At 39.3% G+C, this 12130-nt stretch overlaps 1 protein-coding gene across 1 annotated transcript in view; it reads right to left on the bottom strand.

Moving 5' to 3' along the window:
• Positions 1-8650: 8650 nt before the first annotated feature.
• The window catches only part of GPC6 (glypican 6), a 1092604-nt gene continuing 1089124 nt past the window's right edge, over positions 8651-12130 (bottom strand). Inside the window, exon 9 of the mRNA XM_081214889.1 lies at positions 8651-9102. Within this exon, the coding sequence (XP_081071015.1) occupies positions 8900-9102 (203 nt within the window). The 3' untranslated portion in view covers positions 8651-8899. The remainder of the gene's footprint in view (positions 9103-12130) is intronic.

Below are 12130 nucleotides of genomic sequence, written 5' to 3'. Positions count from 1 at the left end.
GCATTTCCCTGATGATTAGTGATGTTGAGCACCTTTTCATATGCTTGTTGGCATTTCTCTGTGATTCCTTTTTAAGTTGTTTATTAACTGCCATTATTTTATATTGTCTGGAGGGAGTCTTCCCTTTGAGAGGAGACTTTCACAGTGAAGGTTCAGAATTGGTCAAAATAACATAGACAACATCATGTGTTTCATTGTTGGTGTGTGTGTGTGTGTTTTGTTTTGTTTTGGGCCACACCTCATGGCATGCGGAACTTCCCTGACCAGGGGTTGAACCCGCACCCCTTGCAGGGGAAGTGCGTAGTCTTAACTGCTGGACCACCAGGGAAATCCTCGTGTGTTTCAAATGGCACTGGATTTCTATTCTTTTCTCTTGCTTCATTTTACCTCCTTCATGACATCTTATATCATTCTCCCTGCTCGTGAGGCCCCATGAGGGGAAAGGTCATAGGGCTTCTCCAGTGGAAGAAAGATTTTTGGATGTAGGGGAAGGCTTTTTTATTTCTTTCCTGGAGAAATTCATTTTGCCTTCACGTTTCTCATGGCTCGTGCTGTATGTCTACTAATACGCTTCTCAATGTAAAATTTTCTCTTTTCAGTTAAACATAAAAGGCCCTCAAGCTTAAAAACAAACACATGCACAGAATCTGGGCTTATCTTTGGTTGTAGGAATATAGCCTTAACATGCTAATTCATATGCAATTGTTCAAACAAACAAATAGCAGTGAAATCATTATGGTGTTATCAACAAGCTTTTTAATAAAGCTGTTTGGGTGAAATTTCTTTGGCTTGATATAATTTGAGGACATCTAATTTTTCACGCACAAGAATTCAGTATACGCTGATTCACAGTATGTGATTCAGGACCAGAGATGAATTAGAAGACTCTTTGGGGTATCATTCTACTAAGACTCGGCTTGGAGGATTGGTTACTGGGTTTCTGTGGCTGAGCTGCTGGGGGCTGGTTCTACAAATTAGTGAGAGGCTGATAGGAGCCAGAATGATTCACATTAAAGTCCTTAAGATTTGGGTAGATTAGGGGTGAGGGAGAGAAAAAGAAGCAGAAAGGGAGAGAATAAACAGACTGAGAAGACCGTGGCACCACCAGGAAGTGTCTCTGATCTGGAAAATAAGGATGATAATTCCTGCCTACTTCATGGAGGTGTGGTGAAGATTATCAAAGAAAATGAATTCGAAAGCTCCCTTGGGTGAAATGCTTTATGTAAATACAAGGCATTTGATATCATGAAAGAGTAGGAAATAGAGTTTTGCGAACCAACCTTTCTCTAACTTGATGTTCACCTACCTTTATGAAATGTCCAAAGAGTACCTTTTAAAGTGGGATAAAACCTGTCATCAGTAACCTCAGTTCTCTCAGGTAAGGAGGGCAACGACATGAGGTGGAATCCAACAATAAAAGGAGCTCTAACTCCATGAAGAAGAAAGACACAGGGTACTCCACGATCTGGTCCTTATTTTAACTGAGAAAACCGTTGCAAGGACTTCGATTCAGCTGGGTCTCAATGTCATACTTTCAAGATGCAGTCAAGTTAGACAGCAAAACAGCCAGACCAGTTGTCTGTTTGCATTGACTAATAGCTGGATAGTTCTTTTTTTAAAAAATTTTTTTAAATTTTATTTTGATTCTTTACTCTTTTTTAAAAAACTAATTAATTAATTAATTTTTGGCTGCTTTGGGTCTTCGTTGTTGCCCGTGGGCTTTCTCTAGTTGCAGAGAGCGAGGGCTACTCTTCGTTGTGGTGCGCGGGCTTCTCATTGTGATGGCTTCTCTCGTTGCAGAGCACAGGTTCTAGACATGCGGGCTTCAGTAGTTGTGGCACATGGGTTCTAGAGTGCAGGCTCAGTAGTTGTGACATACGGGTTTAGTTGCTCCACAACATGTGGGATCTTCCTGGACCAGGACTGGAATCCGTGTCCTCTGCTTTGGCAGGTGGATTCTTAACCACTGCGCCACCGGGGAAGCCCTTCGTTGGATAGTTTTGATTTATTTTTTGGGTCCACTTGACTGTCTGAATGGACAGTAAATTATAGACAAGGCTAATGTATAGGAAGAACCCCTGAGAGTCGGGCTAAGCCTCATTTGCTTTCTGTGGATGATTTGCTTTCTGTGAATATGATGTTTAAGCCAACTTGACAAACAAGAGGAAAGCAGATTTGGTATGTATGTTCCTGTCCTAGGCATCAAACTTTGGTTCACAATGGCTTTAAGTTCAATGCTATGCAAAAATCCCAGAATCAGTCGTTTGTCTACTTAGGATTTTAATTTTGAAAAAAATTGAAAACAGAGAGCAACTAAATGGCACTACATCTTGGAATAAAGTTTTAATATATATCCTCTGTGCAAGTAAACATCTGTGAATGCCTGTTCGTATACTTGTTGCCAATTCTCAGAACACCCTCAGAAAATTCAATTGTGTGTGTAATAAAAAACCAAAATTATCCTTATATACTGCCACTTTTCTGCCTACTTTTACAGATCTCAGTTCCGATCACGGCCTCGCCTGTGTGGCTCGGCAAGTTAATTAATCTCACTGTGTTTCATTTTATTCAGTATAAAACGAGCATTATTATTCCTACATCATAGAGATCCTATAAAGATTAAGTATATACATAAAGACCTTAGCATACTTCTTTGCTAAAATGTGCTTTAGAATACTAATAAGTGCCACCAGCAGGGCTGCTGTGTAGGGATGGGTCCTTTTAGGTCTCTGGCTTCACCAGGTGGTAAAAGACCAGGGTTTTTAAGCTTGCCTTCCCCTGTTTAACTTTCCGTCCATCTCCCGCTATCCAACAACTCATTTACTCGTCCTCATTTGTGTGGACCCTTACATTTGCTTTTACTCTGCCTGGAAATCTCTGTCCCCATGTCTGCACATGGCATCTTCTTCCCATGATTAGGTCACAGCCTGAGTATCACCCAGGGAGACTCTTCTGGACCACTGGCCTCAAGGGGCATCTCCTCCTTAGTCACTACTCCATTTCGTCTCAGTTCTTCATGGTGTCTTGCTCTGGTACACGGAACTGTGTCTGGCACGTGATATAGAGCTCATCACATTCTTTTTTAAAAGAATAGATGACCGTTACTGCTTAAGTGAATTTTTTCTTTTATTTTAAAACCCTGCAGACATTGGTTCCTATCGAAGCGCAGATGGCTTTATTCAAGGTAAATACTCTTCTGCTTCCCTTGAATCCAGTTTGTTTGTCTTCTTTCTGCTTCTCTCCAAACTTGAACACTCACTGGGTAAAATTTCCGTTTTCTTGCTCTGCTTTCTATTTCAACATGTGCAAGAACATGAGCTCCTTAAGTGAGCTACAAAGGCAGGCATCTAATTCCTCCTGGCTTCACTGTGTGCTCCATTTATGAGCCAACAAAATATGTTTGGCCACATGTTTATATCAGCAAATAAATGTGTCTGTGGAATGGAGATGTATCGGCACTAAATTGGGAATGTCTGTTTGAACAGACAGAATTGTGGCTACATCTTTTTAGCTATTTCACAAGTTAGTATTTGAAAACTCAATGTCATTTTTCATATTTGTGTGTATATTTTGACTATAGTCCATTTATCCGAAGAGTGAATTAAAATAGATATTGTTGATTAGAGTGGCTGTGGTTTTATTATTTTTTTCTCAAAACCCATTTGGAAGTTTTTCCTTTCGATGAAATTGGTTCCAGTTTATTTCCAAATAGCATTTGTTAGATTCTGCTTTTTACATGGAATTTTCCTAAAGTTCTTTAACTGTTTTGTAGAAATCACTTTGCTTAATAGAAATCAACATAGTAGTAATGTGAGCTAAATTAAAATGTTGCTTACAGTTAAATGTTATATTTGTGATAACTTTATTTACATAGGTTCCTTTATTTAAAAGAGCATTTTTGAAATAAGTGATGTATTTGTAATAATCATGGTTAACTGTAGTAAAGAATGAATACTTCTGGGCTTCCCTGGTGGCGCAGTGGTTGAGAGTCTGCCTGCTGATGCAGGGGACACTGGTTCGTGCCCCGGTCCGAGAAGATCCCACATGTCGTGGAGCGGCTAGGTCCGTGAGCCATGGCCGCTGAGCCTGCGCGTCCGGAGCCTGTGCTCCACAACGGGAGAGGCCACAACAGTGAGAGGCTTGCGTACCGCAAAAAAAAAAAAAAAAGAATGAATACTTCCCAGCTGGTGGTTTTGACAACCCGTGACTGGCACCTAGACAAGGTTTAGCATTGAGCAGGTGTTTAATAAATATCTGCTAAGTGAATCTTTAGCATGCTATACAGTATTTAGCATTCCTGAGAGCATGGATATTTCAGAAATAAAAAAGCAGTGCAATTTTCTAAATTTGGAAATTGTTAGTCCTTTTACACATTATCTTAGTTTTTGACCTCACTTATAAAGTACTGACATCAGTCAAGCTACTAATTTATTTTACAGAAGAAACCAACACAAAAGAAGAGAGGTATAGTATCTTCCATACATGTTTGGAAAGCTCTAAATGTTCTAAAGTTCTAAAAGTTCTTGATTTCAAAGGCCAAGTGTACTTAGGTGAGTGGTGCTGATTTAATCTATGGTTCTTTTTCTTTTCTTTTTTTTTTAAAAAATATTGCAGCTTCTAAAAAGTTCTCAAACAAAAAAAATTCAAAAGCTCTGAAATTTAGACTATGACGATAATTAAGAAAATGCAGAAAGGGCACTGGTAGATTTTTAAAAACTATTTTAATACAAGATTAATAGCACTTTTCTATCCAAATCAGAAATGAAAAAAATCTTAACCCAAATAATATTCATTTGACAGTCACATAAAATTTTAGGTTTGATTGGTGCACACATTTGTCCTGCATATATGTTATGCATATGCACACAGAGACCTCACTACTACGCCATCTTGAGGTGTCTTTTCACAGAAGTACCTCATTACAAGGCAATGTCAAAGGTTCCAGTACTTTTCAACTTTCACTGAGGCTCAAATAGCCCCATGCTAGGCTGAGTCCCGTGCTATAGCAAACTGTGTCATAGCAAGGCTCTAGAATGCATACAAATCAATACTCTCTTTGTAGAACTTGGCCTAAAACTAAACACTGGCTAATGTCTCCACCGAGGAGGAACACATTGCAAATTTATAAGTTATGGTCTCCTTACTCTTCTGTTGGCAAAGCTAAAGTGCCCCTCCCCTCCCTTTTTTTTTTTTAAAGTTAGAAGTCAGATTTGTTAGTGACTGTAAGTAAATGAAAATGAGTTTGAATTTCTGCAAGTTTTGGATAAGTCAAAACTTGCATTTGCTAACCCTTCCACCTTTAATCAAACCACCTGATAATTAGCCTTGCAAAGAGAAGTAGTAAAAGAATCACAACTCAGGAATTGTTAAGGTTTTATTCCTCCTTGGGGACTTTAGTTGGTGTTCAGTGTGTAGCCAAAACATATACGTAATGGCTAAAGAATTAAAGTAGGCTAATGTCTGCAGCAGGGAATATAAATTAAATATCAGGCTTCTGCGTCCAATAATATTTTCAGTGTGTCTGATTTATAGAACGCTACTTTTATAATTCCTACTGCTTATCAATGAATAGTCGTGTTTTTCAGTGTAGACAAAGTAGTATTATCTATCCCTTACAACTAAAGCAGGTAACACAAGATATTGATCTGGGTAAGTCACTGTAAGGGAGTCAGATTGCTAGTGCTAATGTTCTATGATGGCTCTAATCAAAGTCCCGACTTGACCTTCATCCAAACGAGAGAAGGCTGTCGTGGCTGTCGCTCAATACAGAACCATAAGTGGAGCTCAAACTCGTGAATTTGCAATCTATTCTTCTCTGCTAAAGACTTTAGCCTCTGTTTAGCTTTCGTTATAACGTATACAAAGTATAATATACACCAATTACAGACGTGTATTTCTGTTAGAAAAATACATATTACAACTAAAGAACATGTAAATAGAGGCACTTCAATAAGCTAAGTGTTTGCAGTTATAAGCATCACCCAACAATTCCTAGCATCCAATTTCAGTGAGCCCATCCCTCTCTACTCATAACAGAGGTTATGATGTGATTACAGAATTTAGGGGACATCAAAGCAAATGAGGACAGGTCAGGAAAAATAATGGAGCATCACTGCATCCCCTATCACTATGCTAAAATGAGAGAAATTACTTTGGTGAGGGGAGGGGGATATTCCAAAATACTTATTGAAATGGGTTAACTAGATTAAACTAATTCCCTCAGGGCACAAACAATTCCCACGTGAAATTAGTCTGAAAATCATATGACATAGTAGGATGATGATAAAAACCAGGAAGTGCAATTTGAATAATATTTTGACCACATCCATGCAGGTGGCTAATACTGTGGCCTCATTAACTGACAGTGATTTCAGTTCTCTGTGTGGCTCATATAGATCACCTTAGCTCACCAATATGAATAGTATTGATAACAAAGCTGTTGAAACAAATGAAACAGGCATTTATATATTGTCTGTGTGGTTAGTGTTTATAGAACATGGGTTCACATTCATTAATATAATGTGTATTCACATACATGCACAAAACCCTTTGGGGGTGAAAGTACAGGGAAAACAAGGCATTCTGATCTATTTCACAGAAAACAATGCAGATATATTTTAAAAAGGAAAGACTTGGAGCTTAAAGCTATAAAAACAAGTTATGACTCAAATATTTTGGAAAATCAAGATTGATTTAATTTGTATTGCACCTTAATTACTGGAGAAAGACAATACTGATTTCAGAACATACAACACAATGAGCAACATAAATGACTGGTCCTTCATAGAGATGTTTTATGTGTACTTGGTGATAGGAGGCCAAAGTTTGGCAGTGAAATGAATGGTTTGCTAGAAGTACGTAATGCTGAATTAGATTGTATTAATTTCATAAAGATTTAAGTGAAAAGATGCCACAAAATCTCTCAGAATCCTACATTCCGTATTTCATTAGGCATTCAGTAGCAACAGATGCTTCTAAATACTTTGTTTTGCAAAAGTGCTCAAGTATACTTAATACTATTGTGCCGCATGTGTTCTACCTAAATGTGATGACTAAATCAATAACTAATTATAATTTTGATGAGTACAGAGATCGAAAAATACCATTGATGTGTCATGGCTGCCAATGGGTTAATTAACATGTGACTGGCATACTATGGTGTCTTGAAACATTACTTTTCCCAACCCCAGATACATCATAAAAACCAAAAAACACATGGATAGCCAATGGTATTATTCATAAAGCCCCAGGTTAGTTTATTTTGCTTCTCTCTGTCAGGAGGAGCATAATGCCTGACTTTGGCACACCTGGCGGATCAGTTAGGCTCCAAATCAGCCTCTTGCATTAGAATATTTCTCCAAGTGCCAAGCAGGAATCCTAGGCTGAAGGCGTTGTACCGAAAGCAATGGTTTTGTGTGAATCACATTCCTTGCGCATACGGTTTCCATGACCAGTAAAGTTCTGCACACCCACGGCTCTGCCCATGCGTTCGATACAGTTTGGAGCACCCAGGACAAAACACGCTCATGTGTTTTGAAGGGTGTGCCCTGGCAAACTTTTAATAAATGGACGGTTAGATACGTAAAAAGTTCTCTTTCTTGATTCTTGGTGCTCACAGATCATTGAGGAATCCCTTCTCTGAGCAGCACAAAACAAGAAGAGCTGGTTGACAAAACATTTTCGTTACAAAGGTGTGTCAACCCTGAGCTTGGAATTAAGAAGTTAAAATCTGTGATTTATATATATATATAGATATAAAAATAGATGATCATACTAAGACTAAAAAAGTGAAAGAAATCTCCATGTCAATACTATATATTTCTTTTTGTCTTGACCTTTTTTTGTTGTTGTGAGTTATTTTGTAAGAGAATGCCCTTGTGATGCAGAAATCAACTGACACAAAGCAAATAGTTAAAAATGAAAACTCACTTATGGATCTAATTGTTTATCGGTTCATTAAAGGAACTCTTCTTTTGGGAGGTTAATGAGCACGGGGCAGAAACATCTAATTCACATCAAGCCTGTGGCTAAAGCAAAGCAATTGTATGGTTGAAGATTATTTTCATTTCAGACCCTTGAGGAGGATGAATTCATGAGGGTGCCCACTAGTAACCGGAGATGAAGGGAAAAATCTGTGCCAATTGGATACAGTGGTCAGACGTTAAGAGAATTAAGGAAAATGGTGCCATTACTGAAATTGAAATCGGGCAGGGTGAGATAGAGGTGCTGAGTTGTAGCACGTTTTACTCTCAGGTTAAAGATGGAATTCTAAATTTCCTATCAGTACCTCTGAATCAGCTTGGCATTGTATGGTTAGCATGCAAGACCTCCAAGACAACAGTGTATTTTCACTACATTAAAATCAAACCTCTGCATAAGCATTTTGTAAACCTGATTTGTCACAGAAAAGCTTACACTGGGAGTTGGCTGGCAATGCCGAACTTACAGCCTTACAGCTCTTTTATGTTTCTCGTTTGCTTCTTTGTTGAAAATGCAGTTGTCTTGGAGTTCGGCCTGATTTTGCAAGGAAAATTATTTTCTTCCTATTTTTTTTAAATGGGGAAAAAAATTAAAAACTCACAACGTGAGATTCCTTCACTTCTGCAGCATAAAAGCAAATGAAGGTAAGAAAATCTCCTGGTACGAAAGATTTGAGTAAGAATTCTCTAGAATAAACAAGTTTCCCACAGATGATAGCTGAAGGAAAGAGGAAGCAGTCCAGTCTGGCACCCAGTACTCTTTGGGAAAACAAAAAGGGAGGCATAGTGCAGTACTGCTCTCTTCTCATAGAAAACGGTAAGCTTTTGTGGCATGGTCCATTGTCCAAGAGTGTAAGAAAAGAAGTGAGTTGGCCGTTCAAATAGCTAAAATGCAGTTTCATCTGACCAAAATCCCAGGATTATCTGCACAGTCTCTGCCACGCCAGGGCGATGCAGACGAGAGATCCTGAGAGGAGCGAGTGTCCCAGCTGGGCTGCAGAAGAGTCTACTTCTCTCCTATCAGGATCCACTGCCGGGGCCTCTGTGGTAACAAACTCAAACTCCGTAGGACACACATCATCCATACACCCACTGCCACTCCCCGAGCCGCTGGATTCATCACCTGGTGCAGACAGATTGAAAAGGAGAGTTAGACCTCGTCTAGCAAAGAGTGGGGCACACGTGAGATTTGGGCATGGAGGTGGCGGGGACATCTCCCCACCAAAGGGTCCTGCACTCCACTCCACCCCCAAGGGTTTGTTTATAATGGGTAGGTTTGTGATGTGTGGGTGGACTGTATCTAAATAGACATCTGGGCTTCCCTGGTGGCGCAGTGGTTGGGAGTCCGCCTGCTGATGCAGGGGACGCGGGTTCGTGCCCCGGTCCGGGAAGATCCCACATGCTGCGGAGCGGCTGGGCCCGTGAGCCATGGCTGCTGAGCCTGCGTGTCCAGAGCCTGTGCTCCGCAACGGGAGAGGCCACAACAGTGAGAGGCCTGCGTACCGCAAAAATAAATAAATAAATAGATAGACATCTGAAACATAGTGCTTAATTTTTATTTTTTTATTTTTGGCCACACCGCGAGGCATGTGGGATCTTGGTTCCCCAACCAGGGATGGAACCTGTGCCCTGTGCCGTGGAAGTGCAGAGTCTTAATCACTGGACTACCAGGGAAGTCCCTGAAACATAATGTGAATAGAGATGTCTGTGTCTGTATTGCTGACCAAGCTGGACATATTTAATGTGTAGCTCTTTACAGAAGAGGTTTGCCATTCTGTGCTTGAAACCAATGCCCAGGTGTCCACTTAGTATGCTGTCTTAGCCTGGCATCGTCCCTGCCTGCCTCATATGCCTTCTGGGCCTTCTCTATTCCCACCTCTGACTGCTTGGTTCCTTCATGTTTCTTAAGTGCTTTATCTCAGATCTGGGTCCAGTTAAGTCTCCATCCATTACTAGCTACGTAAAAGCACTTATCACCATTTGCAACTCTATTATTTACTTTCTTGTTCCCTCCGTGAGAATGTATACTTTTTGGGGGAGAGCAGACACGCTGTGCCTACTGTCCATTTCTGCATCCCCATTGGCTTTAATGGCCCCTGGCATATAGCAGGTTCACAATAAATACTTATTGAATAATTAAATATGCCTTGGGAAGTTTCTTCAACTTCTTTCAGTCTCCCCAACTCCATAGCTACTGGCAATAACAGTCACCTTGTTGAAGATACGTGAAAACTCCCTGATAAAATGTGTGAGGGCACCAGACCCAGTGTGTGCAATGATGCCTGACAGCAGAAATGTGGTTCCTACAGCAAAGACGACCTAGATTTTAACCTGCTGTCTTTTATTTAAATGAATTAGGGCAAGCCAGTTAGTCTCACTGGGCTCTGTGTGCTCACCTGTAAAAATGAGAATAATCATATCTATTTCACTGAATTGTTATAGGGTATAAGTGAGATAATGTTCCTAGAAGGGCTTAGGAACCTGTACACCTGGTAAGGACGTTTGCTATTTCCCCTCCTTGCTCAATGAGTCCATTCAATAGCCCTAAATGCCTCCCTGCTGGCCTGAAATGGTGATGTGCATGCTGAGCTGCTCCGAAAGACTGGCACCATCTTGGCTGCTAGAAGCTACTTAAGCAAAGCCAGGTAATGCAGGGACCTTCCAATGTCCTCCCAATAGGCACGGCTCAACTCAGTGCAATTTTTAAAAAAATGTGACATCTAAATACCACATAAGATCACTTGAATATACGATACCAGGTTCTTAACATTTTCTCTAATTTATCTTTAGTGGCCTTGCAAGGGGGAAAATGCCCATTAATTAAATTCAGAGATATCACAATTGCTAAGGGAATTATATTAAACACTGGTATTATGAACAAGAAGTAATATAACCTTTACAAAGATATTACTAAGGTGATTTAGAATATTAAAAATGTGGTAAGCAAATAATGACAAGAGAATCTAGTTGAGAAAAATAACAGCCCCATCTCTTTCTGAAAGGAATCACAAATGCAGGTATTTAAGGGGCAATTTTTTCATGTCGAAAGCAATAAGGGTGAGGATGACTATCAGATGTGATATGGTTTACATGACAGACACTATCCTAATGTAGGAAGCCAAGTTCGGTGCTGGGGTTAGAGCAAAGTGATGGTCTTAAGTGTGGCTGATTTCTATTTTCTTTTTAGGGGAAATGGAGCAAGATCTCTCCTCGAGGACATTCCCTAAGCTTTGCAGATTGACATGTATACAACCTCTTTAGGTCAGAGAGGAGAGAGAACCAAGGCCAATATCAACGAATTCTTATGTATCTTGAATTATTTATTCCAATAGTCATTCTCTAGGTAATAAAGCATTTTATTATATTAGATAGATAAGACAGAAAAGATAAATTGAGAGGAGTGAAGCTAAGGAATGAGCAGGGGAGAAGCAGCAAAGGCTAAAACCTCGTGTAATTTTCTCTTCTGAAGAGGGGAGGAGAGGTTTAGTAAAGAGGAAGAGAAATAATGGGAGGACTTGAGAAGGTTTACAGCAAGTCTATCAGGTTGGCAATTATCCTGCACTTAGAAAGTTAATTTTTGAGTTATTTAAAAGGGAATTTAAGCATGAAAAATTTTCTGCAGGGGACAGCTCAGTAGAATGATGGTTAAGACTCAGATGACTTCATGTCTTCCATCTGTAACTTGTTTCTTTCTATCTCATTAATTCAAGCACAAAAGCACCATCTTTTGCTTCAGTGACCAAATTACAGAATCACTGGCAACTCCACATCTTAAGTTCAAGAAATCTTTTCCTGAGAACTCTCTCTAGAAGAATATATATATATATATATATATATATATATATATATATATATGTACAATACATAAGAATATATATATTCTTCTAGAGAATATATTCTTTTATACTATATAAAACAACAAAACAAAACAAAACTTGCCTTTATGCATCTAGAAACCACGTAGACAAAACCCAAATATAGTTAGTTTCATCTGATGTGCATTCAGTAGTCTTTCAAATCACTTCTGATATTTTGTGGTCTTTAATAAAATAGTCATGTGTAATATTACTTCAGCATTTTACTATTTTTCTCAAGATTTCAGATACAAATGTCAGTGGGTCGTGTATGTGCATGATGGGAGAAGGAGAAAG

The sequence above is a fragment of the Mesoplodon bidens genome, assembly GCF_964165515.1.
Source record: "Mesoplodon bidens genome assembly, chromosome: 17".
NCBI lineage: Eukaryota > Metazoa > Chordata > Mammalia > Artiodactyla > Ziphiidae > Mesoplodon > Mesoplodon bidens.
The sequence above is the reverse complement of the archived record's forward strand: the minus strand, read 5'-3'. Positions and strand labels throughout refer to the sequence as shown.